Source organism: Alosa pseudoharengus, unplaced genomic scaffold, assembly GCF_046254945.1.
Source record: "Alosa pseudoharengus isolate Yale_2024_CS ecotype anadromous, Long Island Sound unplaced genomic scaffold, YU_APseudo_1.1 YU_APseudo_1.1_scf_11, whole genome shotgun sequence".
In the NCBI taxonomy this organism is placed as follows: Eukaryota; Metazoa; Chordata; class Actinopteri; order Clupeiformes; family Clupeidae; genus Alosa; species Alosa pseudoharengus.
Window position 1 is genome coordinate 18,405,958 of NW_027468576.1, and position 21,309 is coordinate 18,427,266.

The 21,309-nt window shown below is 45.1% G+C and overlaps 1 protein-coding gene across 1 annotated transcript; it reads left to right on the forward strand.

Annotated features, from left to right (window-relative positions):
* The first annotated feature begins 794 nt into the window (after window positions 1-794).
* On the forward strand, window positions 795-20,722 carry LOC143117524 (unconventional myosin-Vb). The gene is made up of 35 exons (XM_076279269.1): window positions 795-821; window positions 1,618-1,728; window positions 2,116-2,284; window positions 2,759-2,903; window positions 3,447-3,603; window positions 3,820-3,963; window positions 4,052-4,133; window positions 4,385-4,492; window positions 4,872-4,984; window positions 5,449-5,717; window positions 5,985-6,066; window positions 6,184-6,324; window positions 6,742-6,867; window positions 7,015-7,098; window positions 7,207-7,335; window positions 7,488-7,585; window positions 7,899-7,985; window positions 8,350-8,670; window positions 9,443-9,599; window positions 10,117-10,356; window positions 11,073-11,282; window positions 11,654-11,747; window positions 12,219-12,367; window positions 13,535-13,711; window positions 14,293-14,393; window positions 14,809-14,938; window positions 15,323-15,431; window positions 15,791-15,916; window positions 16,326-16,477; window positions 17,496-17,585; window positions 18,153-18,288; window positions 18,847-19,144; window positions 19,668-19,842; window positions 19,952-20,032; window positions 20,561-20,722. The coding sequence occupies exons 1-35, from the start codon at window positions 795-797 to the stop codon at window positions 20,720-20,722; spliced, it is 4,980 nt and encodes a 1,659-aa protein (XP_076135384.1).
* Window positions 20,723-21,309: the final 587 nt, after the last annotated feature.

Consider the following 21,309-nt stretch of genomic DNA (forward strand, 5'->3'; position numbering starts at 1 on the left):
GACTTCTTAGCATTTAATAGCTGTCTTGGCGGCTTAGACTTTAATGGCCAATTTACATGGATTAAGACTTTTTCAATGGGATTTTTCATTGAAGTTTTCTTTTAGTCTAGGGCTAAGATTAATCCATGTATGGGAAACCAGTCAAAGATGTGTTTTCATGTTTAACACCAAGGGAATGGACATTTAAAACCTTCAAATGACATGATATTTATGGTCAGTCTATGGTGTGTAGAGATACTAGCAGAGGTAAACACGTTGGCCCAATCCCATTTCTCATTTGAACTGAATGATTAAGGACTGGGTTGAATTTTTCCTTTATTAAATGGGCCAGCCCTATGTCATATGATGGTGTGAGTGCACAATGCGTACCATTACTACATGATACTATGTGTATATATGTTGATGTGTTTGCTTTATTTAACCATCATCTTAATGGTAAATTTAAGAGTATTATAATAACGACACTGCTTAAACTTTACCTTCATCTCATAGTTGTTGAGAGTAGTACTATGGGCGGCTTGTATGGAATTTGGGGCCATCTAGTGGGATATAGTCCACCAGCTGAAGTGAGTCATGTCTTATACAGATTAACAGTTAACTAGCCATGCTTGGCACAGCAAGTGTTCCATCCTTGTTTGAGCAAAGTGCATAGACAGTCATTCTCACTTAGAAGGCAACCGGGGAAGTGGACAACACCATCCCCAGAGAGGACCCTCTGTTCCCTGGTGTTTGTGTTTGGACTAAACTCACCTCTAAGGCCATCTTTTTGAATCTGCCCCATCAACTTGGCTGGCATGGCTACAACTGAGTTATACACCAAGGTAAAGTACCTGTCTGTGCAATTGTTCTCTGCTAACCTGATGAATATGAATGACAAAAAAAAAAATCATCAGCGTTTGGTCAAGTGTTATAACAATGTAAATGCATATAAAACGTTTTGCTACAAAATGAGAAGAAACTTTCAAACCTGACATGACATTACTGAAGACAAGAAAATGCAAATGTAGGAGCAGTACAAAAGTAGACGTTGGTTATCCTGCTAAAGTTGCATGCCATATTTATGAAATGACCACCGAATGCATGAACAATGCCTGTACTGATCGTACTCACTGTATACAATAAGTGGACAAACATTAGTAATGTTACTGTTACTGCATAGCAGAGGATGTAGGGATGACCAGTGTTAATTTTTAACATGGCTGTTCTGAGTTTTATGCTGATGCTAGAAAAGCAATGTGCTTGGGTTGGGCCCATGGGGGCATGAGAGCTGTGCATGCATAAAACAGCTGATGATATATGTGTGTGATTGTCATTGGTCTACAGTGTATCTCCAATCAGCCATTTTGCACTGGCACAGTGATATTTATTCAAATTTCTGTAATATTTGGTGAGTAAATAGTTGACCTTATGTTCTAGAGGTAGACATGGGTTACCATACAGTCACTTTGCCCAGAGTCGTTTTCTAACACTAATTACACTCTAATCTATTTGCTTATTTGCTTATGAGAGAAGCCATTTCATTAAAATGTAAAATCATTGTCATTCATCGAGAAAGACCCAGTATATATATATATATATATTGTGTGTGTGTGTGTGTGTGTGCTTCTGTGGCCGCAGGGTGCGTGTGTGTGGGTGCCCGACACTGACAGTGTGTGGGTGTCCGCTCGGCTTGTGCGGGACTTCAGCCCAGGAGATGGCCAGCTCCAGCTGCAGCTAAGCAATGGCAGGGTGAGATGAGAGCCTCTTATCACACATCTAACACAGACACTGATAACAGCAGACTGCTGCTGACAGCTACTGTATGACCACCATTTGTCATCCTATCACTGTCTATCAGACAGCCACACTACTTGATGTCTCTGTCTGTTAAACAAGCACAGTTTTTATATATCTTATTGTGTAGATGAGCCAGGTATTTGTACATAATGTCTTGAATAGCATTAAGAAGTCTTGGGAGAGTATTTGTCTTAATGACAGTGTAGTTTGAATCCTGAGTCCCTCTGGAAGCACACAGTAAGGAAAGGACTTTGGGCTAATTCATTCACAGAATAAACAAACGTCTCTCCTGAAGAGCCAGTTCCCCCCCCCCCCTTTCCTCTCTCCTACACACTTTAGGAGGTTTCCTACCCAGTCACAGACGCCGCTGGACTCCCCCCGCTGGGTAACCCTGACATCCTGGAGGGGGAGAATGACCTGACAGCTCTCACCTTCCTGCACGAGCCGGCCGTCCTGCACAACCTGCGGGTCCGCTTCCTGGACTACAGCAGCATCTACACCTATTGCGGTACAGTACACCAGAGAGGAGTGGCCCTCTGATGTAATGTTTGGAATTCAGTAGCGAGGGAAATATGTGTTTTATATTTATGGCCTTATAATGTCTTTTCTTTACTGGGTGTAAAGTTCATCGAGCCATGGCACCTGGGTACGGTCAAATTTGGTGTTTGATGGACAGTCTTGAGTAAACATTAACCTTACTACAAGGCTGATGCATTCTTTACATATAACTTCAACATAAACACAAAAAAATAACATTCAGGGTCTACAAAGTGGGGTTAAGTTTTATGCCTACTGCATATTACCCAAATATACATGAAGTGTCTTGTTATCTTAGTAGTGATGCTTGTGTTAGTGCCACAGAGTAATGTTAATATAACGTATTGTACCTACAGAGTAATGTGGATATACTGATCGTACGTACGGAGTAATGTTGATAAATTGATCATACCTACTGAGTAATGTTGGCCGGGCTCATTTCCAGGAATTGTACTGGTGGCCATAAACCCATATGAGTCGTTACCCATATACGGGGAGGAGGTGATCGATGCCTACAGTGGACAGGACATGGCAGACATGGAGCCCCATATATTCTCTGTGGCTGAGGAAGCCTACCGCACCATGACCAGGTAACCTGTCAACAGCAACAAAAGACAGCTTCACTCGCTCTCCTGAAGAACATAACCAAGAGCAGAAGATCATAAGTCTGTTTGAGTATATACTGTATACAACATCACATCACAGTAATAAATCTGGAGATTGTAAGCCATTGAGGGTATGAAAAGTGTTTGCAATGAATGGCTATGGAAGTATTATGATGATGTACTATATACGCTACATAAAGTTATTTACAGACTCAAAGTCCAGATAAAAAACACACACAACATATTACATAAAGGGTACATACAAACACACAAACACACATACAGACATACAATTGGCTGTCCACAGCAATTAAGACAGATACAAATATTTGTTAATTTATTTTTGCCGAAGGAAGTATGTCTTGCGTCACTTAGTGCAGGGTTGGTTAAGGCCAATATAATTATATTCTTTGACTCAGTTAATAGGCACATGAATCTGTACATCAAATTCAAGCACAGCATGAACAGTGTGCTATTATACATGTTGGTGACTGATTTGTCAGCGTGGGTATTTGTTGATTATTTCAGGGAGGAGAAGAACCAGTCCATTATCATAAGTGGCGAGTCTGGCTCAGGGAAGACCGTGTCTGCCAAGTTCACCATGCGCTACTTTGCTGTGGTGGGGGGTGCTGCCCAGCAGACTAGCGTTGAGGAGAGAGTCCTGGCATCTAACCCTATCATGGAGGTACTACAGCTTAAATATAAAAGTGTCCCTCTGTGCTGTCCTTCAAATAATGGACAAAGATAAGCCTGAAATTTCAGGATAATGATATAATCATACTGATATTTCAGGATGATGGCGATTCATCAGGTGATATATTATTGTAATATTAGTGTAATGGCGGTGGAAAGTCTAAATTGTCTTATGGTTTTATTGAGTGTGTTGTATCACCATGCACAGGCTATTGGCAATGCCAAAACCACACGGAATGACAACAGCAGCCGGTTTGGGAAGTACATAGAGATTGGATTTGGACGCAAGGGTGACATCATTGGAGCAAACATGAGAACATATTTATTGGAGAAATCTCGAGTTGTTTTTCAGGTACCCAGCACCTGACTGATGCGATTCCCATTAGAAAAGCTATATTAGTCAGTATATAGTATCTTCCATGATCGTCTCATGTTTTCAGGCTTCCATGGAGAGAAACTATCACATCTTCTACCAGCTTTGTGCCTCTAAAGACCTGCCTGAGATGAGGGTACTCAAACTAGGTAAGCCATCAGATCTGCCAAATGAATCAATGTAAATGGCACAGCACTCAGGCAAAAAAAATACAGAATTACAGAAATACCTTTTTCCTTCTCTTTGGTCCACCTACACAGCGATTTATGTGTTATGGAGAAAATCAATAACCTTTTTAATCTATTTACCTACTAACATGTCCCTCTGTGGCCCCCAAGCGATCAGATCACTGTGAATTATGAGTTTAATTTGGCACTGAGAAACACGTTTCTGTCCACAGAGGCAGCTGAGTACTTCCGATACACCAACCAAGGGGAAGAGACCCAGATTCCTGGCACAGATGATGTTGTTGAGCTAGAGCGCACTCGTAATGCCTTCACCATACTGGGTAAACAATCCATGTCTGACACACTGCGTCATACTTTACAGAAACAAACACTTCATTATTTCACAAGTAAGATAATGGCTTCAAACTCATTTTAATTGCGCACTGACTGATAATAGGGAGAATGTTGTCTGTTATTGCCACTGTATGCCTGGAACACCTGCCATTGCACTATGTAACTTTGGTGTTACATGGCGCAGGTACATGACCCTTTTCATTACCAGTACTTTACGACACACTGAGTACCCCCCTGGGTGTCAATTTCCGATGTGGAAAAATTATGCTAAAGAGGAAGCCAGTAAGTCAAAAATTGACTCCAAGGGGGAAATGCCGATTCTTACATTGTGTCGTTTTAATGGTGTACATTTTTCCGGCCCCGCAGGCGTGCAGTCAGACCAGCAGATGGAACTGTTCCGCATCCTTGCAGCTGTCCTGCACCTCGGAAACATCAACATTCAGGCCAGTGGCAGAGGAGGAGACCGCAGCTACATTGATGTATGGCTCTCCCTCACCGACACTGAGCGAGATAGACCTTTTAATGCCCCTCTCATCACCATAAACTTTCCAATAAACCCATCGCAGTTTGCTTACTCTTAAAAGGCACTCTGTGGTCATTTGTTTTATAGTAGCTTTATGGGACCAGCTGTAGCTCTGCTCTGCCTCACACCACATCCTCCTTCATGTCAGTGTGCCTAAGTGTTTCTATTCAGTTCAATTCAATTTAGGTTATTCATATAGTGCCAATAATATTTGAAATGGTCCCAAGGGACCTCACAGAGCCTAAACTACCTGAACCCCCTTGATGAAGCACTTGGTGGCAAGAAAAACTTCCATTTACCCAGCTCACGTCTCTGACTCTCTCTCTCTCTCTCTCTCTCTGTATGTGTGTGTGTGTGTGTTTGTGTGTTTGTGTGTGTGGGCGCCCATGTGTGCCCATGTGTGTGTGTGTCTCTCGGCAGACGGAGGACCGCTCGCTGGCGCTGTTTGCCAAGTTGCTGGGCGTGGAGGGGGCGCAGATGGCCCACTGGCTGTGCCACCGGCGGCTGGCGGTGGGTGGCGAGATGCTGGTGAAGCCCATGCCGGGCCGGCAGGCCGTGGAGGCGCGGGACGCCCTCGCCAAGCACATCTACGGCCAGCTCTTCAGCTGGACTGTGCAGAGGCTCAACGCTGCCCTGCGCGCACAGAGGGAGCAGCCAAAGTCCTTCATCGGAGTCCTGGACATCTACGGGTGGGTGACATAACATGGTTAATGGGTGGGTAAGATAGCATGGCCTAATGGTGGGTAACATACTGACAACATAGTATGGTTATGGTTATGTTTATGAGTTAGTTGCTTGGCAAACGCTTTTATCCAAAACGACTTAAATCATAGAATTAACGAATACGATGGCATTAAAAGTAACAGTTAAAAGTAAAAACACATACTTCACAAAATCTTAATGATAGATTACAGCTCCCTGTTTTCAGTTTTAGTAATGGAGTTTTCCTCATACAGGTTTGAAACATTTGACAGGAACAGCTTTGAACAGTTCTGCATTAACTACGCTAACGAGAAACTGCAACAGCAGTTTAACAGAGTAAGTCATTCTGCTTGTGTGCACCATACAGTGCTCAGCATTTACTTGGGCCTGCTGGTAGAAACCCCTCTCTCTCTCCTCTATTTATTATCTCTTCTCTGTCCTCTCTCCCCGTAGCATGTGTTCCACCTGGAGCAGGAGGAGTATGTGAGAGAGGAGCTGCCCTGGAACCGCATTGAGTTCAGTGACAACCAGCCCTGCATTGACCTGATCGAGGGCTCACTCGGCCTGCTGGACCTGCTGGATGAGGAGTGTAGGGTAAGCAGGGCCCGAGGGGTCGAGGCTATTAGCGTCTGGACATTAAGGCCCAGTTGGAAAGGACAGAGGTTTAGGCACCAGGTTTTACCTGAATAGTTGGAGGAATGAGACTAAGCCTGATTATCTCCTAACTTGCTGGCTCTTAACTCAAAGTCACAATGCAGTGACACTCACAGGAAGGTATTTCTATTGTAAGAATTCATTTTTTTAAATAATTTTTCACTCAAAGACATTTTTGGAATTCCCCTTGAAGTTGAGATAAAAATGATATCCTGATGTCCTGACATCCGATAGAGTCCTGCCCCCACAAGTCAAGCTTGTCACCTTCACCACGACTTTCTTGTTTTGTTCGTTGCAATGTGCTGTTTGTGTGGCAGAGCCTGGGGTTCTGACTCCCCGTGCCATGTGTTGTTGCAGATGCCCAAGGGCTCAGATGAGAGCTGGGCCAGGAAGCTGTATGACCAGCATGCCACGAAGTGCGCCCACTTCCGCAAGCCCCGCATGTCCAACACAGCCTTCATCATCCTGCACTTTGCTGATACGGTGAGCTCACAACGAGGACACAAGGGCGTGCAAGTTCAAAAAAAAAAAATGTATTCTTTGGTGAGATAAGCCATTAGATATAGAGACATAAGATATTCTTTGACCTTGGTTAGTAACAATGCAATTTTCTTTTCATTTGTTGATCAGGTTCAGTATGAATGTGATGGGTTTTTAGACAAGAACCGTGACACGGTATTTGAAGAGCCTATCAATATCATGAAAGCAAGCCAGGTATGCCCGATTATAATACCTTGATCTGCACCTGTTGGTCTGTATACATACAGTATATAAAATACCCAACCTGATTTATCTTTGAACTCTTCCTCTCTGAATCTTCAGTCAGAGCTCGTTGCTGAGTTGTTCCAGCAGGATTCAGCAGGGGGCGCTGTGAAGCTGTCTGTGCCCAACGGGAGTCTGCGCTCCGGCAAGAGAGGTCACCGAGAGCACAAGCTGACAGTGGGCTTTCAGGTGACACTTGCACTCAAGAGCAATATGACTTCATTCACAATGAATGACTCATACACAAGTGTTGTTTTTATGTATGTAGGTCAATATGACCCTTGATGTTTACCTTATACGGAGTGAAGACTGCATTGTTTGTAATTGCATTGCTCTAACAGTTTCGCCAGTCTCTCCAGCTTCTGATGGAAACCCTGAACAGCACCACTCCTCACTATGTCCGCTGTATAAAGCCCAATGATCTCAAAGAGCCATTTGTGTGAGTAGAATCTACTGCCAGTCTGAGCCATATGACAGTAAAAACATTTTGGTGTGAAGTATTTGCATAATCTGCTGTCTTGTTTACAGTTTTCTGCTAGTACTGTTGACAGTTTAGTGGGGCGAGGGTTTGGGCATGTGTAGGCCTAAATGATGTTTTAGCATTTTAGGGTTTGTTTTTGTATGTGGTAAGCTTTGCCCTTGTCCCTAGTTCACCTGTAGGACTATAGGTAACAGGTGGCATTAGATCGTTTTGTTGCATAGCATAGCCAGATTATAAATGTCTAAATATGGGCTAAATTGCACTTCATCAGCTTTGACCCCAAGAGGGCGGTCCAGCAGCTGCGAGCCTGTGGAGTTCTGGAGACCATACGCATCAGCGCCGCAGGATACCCATCAAGGTGACGGCTAACACCACCAGGGTTATGGGCAGAGGTGGAGCATTGAGCTTAAGCACATGTTAAATCATACCCTACGCATACTGTGCTGTTAATACACATTTAAGGCTGTCGTTACATAATTCTGATTTAGCGCTGCATTAATCACTCAGTCATTAGCAGCAGATGTGTTCAATGGCTACTGAAAGAGGGGATCAGAGCTAAGATGTTATACATCACCTTGTGTGGGATACCTTATGCACTTCATCACACAGAAAGCAGTATGTGGATATTACCAGATGCAGTGCTTATGTGACGTGCAGGTGGCTCTAAGTGGGTTGATTTTTAGCAGCGGAAATGAGATAAACTCCTTCTGTGTGACCACCAGATGGACTTACGAAGAGTTCTTCAGCCGGTACCGTGTGCTGCTACGGGGTTCCCTCAGTCCGGCGGAGGTGCGGGCCAGCTGCCAGCGGACCCTGTCAGAACTCATCCCCGACTCGGAGCAGTACTGCTTCGGCAAGACCAAGGTGTTCTTCCGGGCGGGCCAGGTGGCCGTGCTGGAGAAGCTGCGGTCAGAGAGGCTGCATGTGGCCGGGGTGGTCATCCAGAGCTGGGTGCGCGGCTGGCTGGGCCGCCGCCGTTACCTCCGCCTTCGTTGGGCCACCCTCACCCTGCAGAGATACGCCCGCGGGGGACTGGCCAGGAGGTAGGCCTATCAGGGCAGTCAGTGAGGCAGGCTGATAGTGGTGATCACTGCAGCATATTACAGATGTGATGCTTTTTAAGTATTTTACTTCTTTCTTTCAAATATACACAGGTGAGGTGTTAAATTCCTAGTGCTGTATAGGTAGGGGATTTCCCACAGCAGGCAATCATCAAACAATCATATCATCATATCAAAATCACCAACAAAGCAGCCTTTGTGGCCAAAAAACATCACCAACAAGTCAAGTCAAGTTTATTTATATAGTTTATTTATAACAGAACAGCCTTCAAGAGCTTCTATCTAAGGCACTAAGTAAGGCTACGTACAACAATCTGAGATAGGAGTAGAGTAGAGTAGCACTTACAGGCACAACTCAGTTCTCAGTACAGTAGCTGAAAGCTTTTCAGTTTTCAAAAAAAAAATTCTCATGTTCAACCTCAGTGAACTGTAAATTGCCTGCAACAGTAAGGGAAGGCATCTCATCAATGACTGCATGTAAATGTGTCACAGTTACACTGAAACGGCGACCTCTCTGTCATACTAGACTATGACCTATATTGCTAATATACTAAACATCACCCCCGATGCTATGACCTAAATAGTCTATGTCCTGAACATCACCTCTTATTTAGACGCATAGGCTACTGTATGCTGACTCTGAGGTGGCACCTTACCTGTCGTCAGGTACTCATGTGCCTGCCCTGGTTGTGTCAGTACTGCCAGTAGCTGTTAGCACTGTTCACCTGTGTTGTATCTTCTGCTCTCCCTGCAGGCTGGCTCAAACTCTCCGTTACACTCGCGCGGCGTTGGTCATCCAGAAGACGTACCGCATGGTGGTGGTGCGGCAGCTCTACTGGATGATCCGAGAGGCCACCATCACAATCCAGGCCTTCACCAGAGGCACGCTGGTGCGCAGGAACTACCGGAAGGTATGGTGTCTCCTCAAGGAAGATGTTGACCAGATAGTTTCATAAAAATGGATTTCATATCCTGTTGTCATTATGATAATACACTCATGATCAACTTATTATATTAACTTATATTATTATTATCAACTCATTATTATAATAAAGTGTTACATACATCCTCACAGTACATTGAACACTGTCATCATCATCATAGCATACTATACCCAATTTTTAGCATGAACATGATGTAAGAAAAAATAGAAAATATTTTGTCTTCTTCGGATTGATACAGCAAAATGGTTTATTCCAGTGTAAAATGGTAGAAAGGTTCACAAAAGTTCACAAAGGTTCAACCTATGCCTGCCCTCAGCATATTCTCTGGAGTTCTCATTTCGATTGCAGTATTTTGTCGTAAGTCTGTTTGCATGGTCTTAATAAGTCTGTTAACCCAGCAAGCCCAAAAGTGTTTTCTCACAGATGCTCACTCTCACTCTCCCTCTCAGCGGTGTTTCTGAAACGTCTCCCTGTGTTCCCCCAGTTGCTGGAGGAGCGTGCTGCCGTGTGCTTGCAGGCTGCGGTGCGCGGCTGGCTGCAGCGGCGGGCTTACGGGCGCGTTCGGGCCGCCGTGGTGCTGATGCAGTGCTGCGTGCGCAGGCGTCTTGCCCGCAAGGAGCTGCAGAAGCTGCGGGCAGAGGCGCGCTCCGTTGAGAAGTTCCGCGAGCTCAACAAGGGCATGGAGGTCAAACTGATGCAGCTACAGCTCCGCGCTGACCAACAGGTGAGACGATGGGGTAGATGCAGCTGTGTGAGGGTGCGTCTAAGCTGTGGGCTCAAATGGACATTTGCACTAGATTTATTCATTTAGCGGAGGCTGTTATGTTTCTGTTTTGTGCAGGAACACATTACTCTGTATAATATCCTGTAGAATGAAGAGTGACCATACAATGACAGGGACTGTTGAGTAACCCTTACAAAAATGAAATGTTTGCGGCAGACTTGCAGCAAACTTGTGGGTGATTTGTGGGAAGCAAAAGAGTTCACTGGAAAATATTGCCAGAAGTTTACCAATGTTGGCCGCTATAGGCAGACTTGTCCTGGCAACAATAAAAAAGGTTTGCCACTAGTGGCAAATGTGTTCGCCAGTGATTTGCCACCACACTTAGCCAATAATGGCAAACTTCCAGTGAACTTCTGGTGACAAACCTAATTTGCATATGACATTGCTGCAAATTTGCTGCAACATTGCCAAAAGCTAACCGCAACTGTTTGCCAGTAACCTAATTTGCATGTGAAAATATGACCTTACCGCAAATTTGCTGCAACTGTTCGCCAGAAACCTGAAATATCTGTAAGGGAAACTAGTAAACAGGTGGATGTTGTATGTCTAGTGTCTGATTGATGTGGTGTGTGTATGTGGTGTGTGTGTGTGTGTGTGTGTGTGTGTATCCGTGCCTGTGTATGTGTGCGTATCTGTGACTGTGTATGTGTGTATAGGCCAGGGAGAGTGGCAGTCTACGGGAGACACTGCACGCGGAGCGTGTCGCCCACTCAGCCGAGCTGGAGCAGCTCCGCGGGGCCCTGCACCGCCTGGAGGTCCAGCTGCAGGATCAGCCCCAGAGGACCTCCGAGATCTCCGAGAGAGAGGAGGAGGAGAGGAGGAAGATCGACGAGAGGACGACCAGCGAGATCCTCCACCTCACACAGGTAACTGAAGATTCTTAACTTAGCCTAGTGTTACAGACCTTACTGCCCTGTAACTGACCCTAGGCAGATGGGTCAGGCCATTGAGTCGTGGATCTGCTCAAGGTTTCTTCCTATATGTATCTCCAATTCTAGGGAGTTTTTCCTCGCCCCTGTTACTCATGGGCTCTCTTTGAATGTTTTAACACTGTAAAGTGCCATGAGACATGTGTAATGTTTTGGCGCTCTATAAGTAAAATAAAATTGAAATTGAATTGAAAATATAAATAATATAATATAAATAAATAAAATATAGATTATAAATTTTGCACATTTGTTTTATGAGGAAAGTTTGGTATGTTTGTCACTTCCTTCCTCCCTCCTCCCTTGTTTAGGAGAAAGAGGCTCTTAAGGCAGAGAGAGATGGCCTGCTGAAAGACAAAGAGGAGCTCTCTGCACGTTTACTGGAGCAGGAGAAAGAACAGGCAGGTAAGTCATACTATGAAAAGATGTCCAAAGCAACACAATGATGCAACATTAGGAAAATACGTGCATATCTCATTTCAAAAATGCTGTTTCCCTGACTTTTCTGATGTACAAGTATGCATGAAGTATGTTTAGGCACACAGTGTGTGTGTGTGTGTGTGTGTGTGTGTGTGTGTGTGTGTGTGTGTGTGTATGTGTGTTTTATGTGTGTATGTGTATGTGTCTATGTGTGTGGTACATTTGTGTGTGTGTGTGTGTATTTATTGGATGAATGTATACGCATGTGTATTTGTTTCGATTACCGGTATGTGTGTTTGTGTGTGTTTCACTTTCTACCTATGCTCTGTGTGTGTGTGTGTGTTTGTGTGTGTGTTTGTGTGTGTGTGTGTGTGTGTGTGTGTTTGTGTGTGTGTGTGTGTGTGTGTGTGTGTGTGTGTGTGTGTGTGTGTGTGTGTGTGTGTGTGTGTGTGTCAGACTGTGTCCAGAAGGCTGTGTCGCGGGCAGGAGAGGGCGTCCAGGCGGAGCTGGAGGAGGAGCGGCGTCGCTACCAGGGCCTGCTGAGAGAGTTCACCCGCCTGGAGCAGAGATACGACAACCTGCGCGACATGAGCCTGCTCACCGAGGTAAAGCCAGCCTCAGCGGACCACTGACACCGCTGGGGGAACCGCAGAGAGAGGAGACTACCTGACAGCAGATAAACACAGAGCACGCAGATCTCATGCTGAAATAACCCCATCTCTGCTGTGGAAATCACTAGCGTGTGTTTCAAGGGCCACTTGTTCATGATGAAAACTGATGGCTTGGAAGTGTCAGGCAATGATCCATTAAGGCCTGCACATTTATTACCTTATCAGGAGCAGTGCTCAACCCTGAGCCACATGTAATTACACAGGGCCTGCTCTGATACACAGTGAGACATGTCTTTTTGATCCCACCTCCCTTGATGAAGCCCAGAACATCTTTCTCTCTCTCTTTCTCTTTCTCTTTCTCTTTCTCTCTCTCTCTCTCTCACACACTCTCTCACTCATTCTCTTTCTCTCTCTTTCTCTCTCTCCCCTCCACTCTCTCTCTCTCTCAAATTCAAAGGAGCTTTATTAGCGTGACTGTTTGGGTACAGTATTGCCAAAGCCAGTGTTACAGATAACACAGTAGAATCACAAACAAAAGAAAATAGACATACAGTACAGCAATGCAGGTATACATGTAAATACAGAATAAACAATAGCGTGTGTGTGTGTGTGTGTGTGTGTGTTTGTGTATGTGTGTGGTACATTTTTGTGTGTGTGTGTGTGTGTGTGTGTGTGTGTATTTATTGGATGAATGTATACACATGTGTATTTGTTTCGATTATGTGTGTTTCTGTGTGTTTCACTTCCTACCTATGCTCTGTATGTGTGTGTGTGTGTGTGTGTGTGTGTGTGTGTGTGTGTGTGTGTGTGAGTGTGTGTGTGTGTGTATGTGCACGCGTGCGTAGGAACAGGAGCATGTATGTGTGTTAACACAGAGACAGATTTATTTTTTGTTCTATAACATGTCCCTCATGTTGTGACACTTTAAGACATGTTGTGCTGCCAGAGCAGCAGACGCCCCTTCTCCAAGAAGTATGGCCATTTTATTATTATCTTCAACGTCTATAAAATTTGGTATGACTTTTTGGATGTTAGTGAAAAAGGTCTGTCCTAAAGTGTCATATTTTTGGTAGTGAAGAAGAAAGTGCTCCTCTGTCTCTGTCTCTGTTTATGTAATGAGAGTCATTTCGGAGTGTAATTCCTTCCTCGTTGCCATGGCAGCGCCCGCGGGGACACCGGCGGACGGACTCGACTCAGAGCTTGGTCCTGGAGCCCCCCTCCCCCTCCCCCTCCCCCAGCATGCACGGCTTCTCCTTCCCGTCGCCCGAGGAGGTGCGCAGGGTCAGCGTGACCTCGCCCACCTTCGACAGGAGACCCCTCAGCCCAGATGGCCCCCTGGTAGGTCGGCGACGCCGTGCTCCATGTTGAACCTTCGTTAATTAACTCTCAAGGGGAGAGGAGTGTGTGTGTGTGCCTGTGTGTGTGTGTGTGTGTGTGTGTGTGTGTGTGTGTGTGTGTGTGGTTGGGTGGTGGTGGTGGTGGTGGGGGGTGGGGGGTGGGGGTTCTGGAGCTGATGCATGAATATAGAGCACAGAATGCAGACTAACTGCTCAGCAAAACAACGACAACAGTGACGGAAGAAACTAATGATTCGGATAAAAATAATCCAAATGGAGCTTTAATAAATTATTTACTGATGATGAAAGGGCTCAGGAAGGAAGTTACTAATCACAGTGACCTTTCTGTAAGAGTATCAAATTAGTTCTTGCTCTCCCATGAGCCCCTAATAATGATCTTTACATATTCAAGTGTCATGATATCATTTGCACTAGAAACAAAATGCGTCTGTGGTTGCTTCAGTGGTTGTGGAAGTTACCTACGTTGCCACGAAAGAACTTAAATAATGAGATGTAAAAATCAAGTATGCTTGTTAGGTCTTGTGTGCTGCTTCACTGTTTAATGTGTGTGCTGGTGTTCAGAACGTGCTGATGGAGGAGGTGGGGGTTGCAAAAGACACGGCTGATAAGATGCAAGGGGAAGATCTCAGGCATGCATATGACGCTGTGCGTGTGGCCAACAAGTAAGTGGCCATACTCTATTAGCATACTGATATGCACACATTTATGCATACATAGTGGCGGTGCTAGTGTAGTGGTTAAGGAGCTGGGCTAGCGTGCAGTAGCCTAAAAGTTGTGGGTTCAATTCCCGGCTTCCACCGTTGTGCCCTTGAGGAAGGCACTTAACCCTAAGTTGCTCCGCGGACAATGTAATCCCTTGTAGTTGACATATAAGTCACTATGGTCAAAAAGTGTCTGCTAAATGTAATGTTATGTAATGTAATGTAATGTAATGTAATACTGTATTGACCTCAGCTAACTTACATACATACTGAATAGCTTACTTACATGTAGGATCTGTACATATTGTAATTAGTATGCTTTAGTGATAGACCATATGCCTCTCTGATAGTGTAAGGTATCTGCTGTCCACTGTAGGTTCCTGGAGACCCAGCTGTTGACCCAGCGCAGGCAGTGGGAGGAGGAGTTGGCTGCCCTGAGACTGCAGGTCAAGGGGTCAGACAGAGAGCGTCCACCGTCTGCAACCCAGACCAGCGCAGACCTGCAGGTAAGCTCTCTCTCTTCTCTCTACTACAACAGAGACATGGCTGACGGGGAACGAACAGCAGACAGTCCATTGAAGTCAGTGCAGACAAAATGTGCGTTAGCTTAGTGTTGACTCTACAAAACAAGCTGGAGAGGGAGAATAAATAATAGATGCGGAGGGCCTGTGTTCTGTGTGTGTAGTGTGTGTGTGTTAACTAGTGTGCCAGTCTCTTTTGAAGAATATTTGTGTTTTTGTGAAGGGAGTCAGTGTCTGGATACTGGGCGAGTCAGTGTGGTTGTGTATGTGTTTCACTTTGAGGCTGTTTTGAACCGCATGTTCAACTGTATGTGTGTGTGTGTGTGTGTGTGTGTGTGTGTGTGTGTGTGTGTGTGCGAGTGTGTGTAGGAGCTGCTGGAGCAGGTGGAGGTGAGAGAGTTGGAGTGCTGTCGCCTGAGAAAGGAGCTGACAGATCTAAGGAGCGTGGCCAGGCTGAGGAGGGTTCTGGCTTTCACAGGTCTGTGTGCTAAGAGCTTCTCTCAAACACATCTGGCTTCACTCATACCGCTGTTCCATTACTGTCTGAGTGACATCCTTCGTCTTCTGTCTGTCTCTCTCTCTCTCTCTCTCTCTCTCTCTCACCCACTCTCTCTCTCTGTCTGCTTGGCTGGTTGAACCGTTCAGCTCTGAGTTGTTTTTGGTTGATATTGATTGATATTTGGTTGCTGGTGGTCATTAATATGGCTTGTTCCCAAGCAGTGATGTATTATGAAAGTCAAAGTCTCTCTTGCTCATCTAATTGCCTCTCTCATGTAATCTCTCTTCTTCTTCTCTGTCTCTCTCTCTCCCTCCCTCTCTCTCTACTCCTCCTCTCAGGCCCTGCGGTGAGCTCTTCCACTCCCCAGGCCTCCGCCACCCCTCAGAAGAAAGGGGGAAGCGCTGGGGGCCTGCTGGAGTGCCGCAAGAAGGACGAGGCCAAGCTCATCAAGACCCTCGTCACAGGTGTGTGCCCTTTGGGAGAGCTGGGAGGACAATGAGGGTGTACTGTGCGGGCGGGCACTTCTCAGCAGAGCAGAGAGAGGGTTTCCACTTGAAGAACTTATAGTCCTCTCTCTCATGTTCCTTCTTTACACTGGAGCTGTTGTGTCTGACAGCTACTGCCTGGTTTAAGAACCAGTGTGTTCAATGGCAAATTAAAACACAGAACATTTCACAGTATACCTCAGCAGAGAGTTCTGCATTTGTCAAACAATTAATGTAAACAGTTAATGTAAACATACATGAATGATTAAAAGTAAGCATTAACATATAGTGCAGGTACAAGTAATCTCTGCTTGTTATCTGACTTACACTACGGTAAACCTGGCAGCAGCACATCTCTAACCCATGTTCCCGTGCGCGTGTGTATCAGACGTGCGTGTGGACATTGCCCTGTCGCTGCCCCTGGGTCTGCCCGCGCGGGTGCTCTTCCTGTGTGTGCGGCAAGCCGACTGCAGCGGGGACCAGGCACGGGCACGCTCCCTCTGCACCGCCGCCGTGGCTGGCATCAAGGCCGCACTCAAGGTCAACACTCAACACTTTACATGGCTTTACTTTACTGGACACTTATCACTATCAGAGACACTGAATAGCAAGTGCATTATTCAATTGTAATATCTCAAAGACAGTGCATTAGGCATACTAAAAGTAACAGGTATATATCTAACTCACAACAGCACCACTGAAGAACTGCACATAGCAAGTTTATTTATATAGCACGTCATACACAAGGGTAATTCAATGTGCTTTAAATAATAGTAAAGAATAACAGTAAATAAAAGCTTACAAATGGAATATTAAATTGTTAATAGACAATGCATCATAGACATAGACATAGAGTGCAGTCTAACTCTAAATCAGATTTAGATTTCTTCTGTGGACCCACTATCATAAGCAGGCAAAGGGGGACACAGAAATGGCCTGAGCCTACAATGACCCACATATTCATATTCCAGGGTTCATGTCTGGGGTCATTTAGAGAGAACTGGGCCGCATGAGAGGCACCAGTGTCATGATGATGTCATGAGTGGGTGATGTAATCGCATATGTCCCATCTAGCTGTCAATTAGCAGAGACCGCTTCTTCATCAGAGTGGCCAGTGAGCCCTGACTGCACTTGGGCTGCACTGTGCTTCACTTCATACACATGCATGATCACTGATAACAGCTCCTTCTGTTGTGTAACAGAGAGACAATAATAGATGCCTCTTACAAGAGAGATCCACTGTCCATTGCAGGGACTGAACTGATAGCTGTGATGACATACTGTTTGGCAACTCGAACAAATCAGTTATTTTCCTCTCTGAGCAATTGATTTCCTGGTTCTTCAAGAGTTTTGATATTCTTGTTTTTGTGTTGCTGTGTATCTGTATGACTGTGTGGTTGTGTGTGTTTGTGTGTGTGTGTGTGTGTGTGTGTGTGTTTGTGTGTGTGTCTGTTTGTGTGTGTGTGTGTGTGTCTCTGACTGTGTGTGTGTGTGTGTGCGCGCGCGCAGTGAATATGTCCTGTTTCTTAGTTATTCTTGTTTCCTCTCCTCCTTACAGAAGCATTGTAATGATCTGGACATGACTGCTCTATGGCTGAAGAACACCTGCCTACTTGCAGACCTCCTCACCCAGCACTCAGCAAAGCAGGTGAGAGAGAGAGGATGCACTTCCCTTTGTGTCCTAGTGAGTGGACATAGCATAACATAACACTGGCCCCACTCCCTCAGAGAGAGGATGCACTCCCCTTTGTGTCCTAGTGAGTGGACATAGCATAACATAACACTGGCCCCACTCCCTCAGAGAGAGGATGCACTCCCCTTTGTGTCCTAGTGAGTGGACATAGCATAACATAACACTGGCCCCACTCCCTCAGTTAGTTCACTCTGATGGATGCTGCCTCAGGTCTTAGTAAGTGACAAGTGCTTTGAGACTACAGTATTGTTAAGGCTGCTACATAACGCAAAAGGAGAGAAGTGCCGCACACTCCCGAGTTACACAATGCTATGCTGCTACATAAGTCATTTACATTGAATTCAATTGTTACATGGCTGACATGTGATGTACTGTGTTATTTATGGCTGTCATGCACGGTATGTGTTTGTATTACTTTTTATGACGTATGTTTGTATTTGTATTAATTTTATGATACTGAGTGGTGACTTTTTGGCGTTGTGTTCTCTGTTCTCTGTTCTGCGTTCTGCGTTGACCTGACAGGATCCGGGTGCTTGTGAGGACCTCCTGCCACTGGCGTTTGATGTGAGCGAGACGAGCCGGGCGCTGAGTGACCTGCGTATCCAGGCCTATCAGCAGCTGCTGTCCATCTGCGAGAGCCGGCTGCAGCCCATTATCGGTCTGACAATACCCTCGCCATCGCTTTCTTTTTTCCCTCTGTCTCTGTCAATCTCTTCTCGCACTTTCGCTCATTCTCTTTATCTATCTCTCTCACATCATCTCTCCCTCACCCCGTCTCTCTCTTTCTCTCTCTCTCAACCCTTCCCATCTATCTTTCCCTCTCTGATGTGTCTCTTGTTCACACCTGTATGCCGTCTGCTCGGTTCTATAAACGCTGCCTTTCCCATAATGCCGAGATTTCTCTTCAGCCAGTTTCCATGACACCCCATTAACTTTGCTCCTTTCGGCTGGAAATTTTCATTTTTCTGCATCCCGCTGATATTCCTCTTTTCATTTTGCACACATGCTTTGATTTTGCTGCACTCTTGATGGATGACTACAGGATCCTTGTACAGTATTTAAGTTTTTCTTTCAGATTTTGATTTGAACTGTAATCAACTTGGTGAAAATGTTTGCAACACAATAGTCCAGTAGGGGCAATGGGTTCCCATGCAGCCTGTTGGCAGCGTTTCATAACCTGTTTTTTAAGACCCTCTTTCACTGTCTCGTCTTATAGTTCCGGCCATGCTCGAGAGCGAGACCATCCCAGGTCTGTCTGGCTCGGCCGCTAAGCTGGTCAGCTCTCGTAAGCGGGCCGGTTCGGACCCGCGTGCGCCGGGCTCGGAGGCGCCCACCATGGCACAGGTCCTACGTGAGTTGGGCGCGCTGCACGCAGCGTTGACCCGTCAGGAGCTGCCACTGCCGCTGCTGGAGCAAGCCCTGCGTCAGCTCAGCCACCTGCTGGTGGCCAGCGCCCTCAACTGCCTGCTGCTGCGCAAGGACATGTGCTGCTGGAACCGAGGCCTTCAGATCAGGTGAGAGAGAGAGAGGGAGAGAGAGGAAGAGAGAGAGAGAAAGAGAGAGAGAGGGAGAGAGAGAGAGAGAGAGGGAGAGACATCAAAACATCAAAGTGCTAATAATATTAATAATAATAATAATAATAATAATAATAATGATAATATTAACGTTAGTTTTACGTTTTAAGATTCTAACGTTAGGTCCTCAGATAAAAACATGTATCTGCAAAGTCCAGTGAGTTTTCTCAGATAATAGTGAGTAAATTTACAGGATGTGATGGGAATGTGGGGAATGCCCTATTTCATATGTTAAAGCCACTGTTTCATCAGTGCTGACATTTAGCGGATAGCACTGGGCTCTCATTTGCTGGCATTATTAATAGGTTTTACAAAGCTAGTTTATTGCAGAAACATTTAAGCTACTCTTTTAAATTCTACTCCCATTTCAAATGAAAACTTCTAATACATTTTTACAGACCTTTTCTGGAGTGTAGTGGGGCTGAAGCTGATCTCAGTGTTTGAATCTTTCCATTCCCACCAGGTACAACGTGAGCTTGCTGGAGGAGTGGCTGCGTGGCCGTGGGCTGCAGGCAGGGGGCGCTGTGGCCACACTGGAGCCACTGATCCAGGCAGCCCAGCTCTTGCAAATGAGCAAGAAGTCGGAGGCCGATGCAGCGGCAATGGTCCAGACTTGCCATGTGCTGTCGACTCAACAGGTGGGCAGCTTTGGACGGAACACGATTTTCATCTAATGTATTCCAGAGTCCGTTCCCAGAATGTGTAAATGAAACACCCACGTCTCATCAGTTTTTTTCCATCTCACAGATTGTCAAGATTTTAACTCTTTACACCCCGCAAAGTGATGCAGAGGAGAGGGTCACACTTAATTTCATTCGTATTGTACAGGTAAAAATATTTGTTCATTTTTGGCCCACTAAAAGCCTCCATTAGCATCGAAATGGTTATACATCTGTGTAATTTTCGAATATATGTTAAATTATACAGAATTAATTTAATTCATTACTTAATTTCAAACTGCTCTTGTTTTTAATATTTTGTATAAGTCAAGATGATTTTATCCATAATCAGTTCCCAGGTACAGTCTGTGATTGTAATCTAATCCAATACAGTCTGTGATTATAATCTAGTGCTCAAAAAATCAGCTTGTACACAATCCTGATGCTGCAAATGGGAAACAAACAAATAGGCTAGGTTCAGACCGAGCCATAAACAACTCTAGCCAATCAACACAATGCCTCAGGAACCCAGAAGATAGTGGTGTAATCTGATTGGCTGTTGATCTCAAATATCAGGGACCTTTCACTAGACTCTCCAGATTGCAAGGTTCCTGTGAAGGTGATTCCTGTGGCTGTGGCTTGTTTGTGCTGTGTGGATATGAAGCCCTGTTGTCGTGTCTCTCCGTGTGTCCTTCAGGGTCAGCTGAAGGAGCGTTCTGAAGGCCAGCCCCCACAGCTGCTGATGGACGTGCGCAGGGTCTTTCCCGTCACCTTCTCCTACCAGCCGCCCCCACCCCAGCATGCTGAGCAGCTGGCCATCCCTGAGTCCCTCAAGATCTCCTTCCTCCGCAAAGCCTAAGAGTGACTGATGGTGTAATGACAAACAGTCTGACTGTCGACTAAAGAAAAATCCCTCTGGGCACACTGATTTTAAGTGTCAGGAGAATGAGCGTGGGTACCATGATAGCACTCTCTTTTTGGAAGAATACATTTTGCCCTCCATGTAGAGCAAATCAAGAGGTTTGGGACTTGGAACCTACTATTTTCATTGCCAAAGTACTATTACAGTATGTAATTCAGTTTTTCCTTTTATGACATTAGCAATGTCAAAAATATTGGCATTTTTGGACATATTTTGTGTAGGCCTGAATGTATTTGTAGAGGCTGCATGATTACGATCAGGACACAAGTTTTGTCTTTTGAAACATTGTTTATTGGAAGTAGAGACACAGAGATGCAGTAGTCCATCTCAACTCCATCCCTAATAAGAGCAATTGTTTAAAAAAACAAAAACAAAAATTATAAACATCTTCGTATAAAAACTCTCTCATGCGAGTACTCTGTACCACTACACATCCGTAATACATATTTATATATTCACAAGCCTTTGAAAAATACAAAATAATACCCAAAGATCAAAATAAATCAGAACAATATTACAAATCA

Bases quoted from the DNA above. Each gene is read 5' to 3' on its own strand.
- LOC143117524 (XM_076279269.1), top strand. From the start codon at position 795: ATGGCTACAACTGAGTTATACACCAAG. The intron at 6,325-6,741 runs GTAAGCAGGGCC...GTGTTGTTGCAG, and splicing joins TGCTGGATGAGGAGTGTAGG to ATGCCCAAGGGCTCAGATGA. The intron at 7,586-7,898 runs GTGAGTAGAATC...GCACTTCATCAG, and splicing joins GATCTCAAAGAGCCATTTGT to CTTTGACCCCAAGAGGGCGG.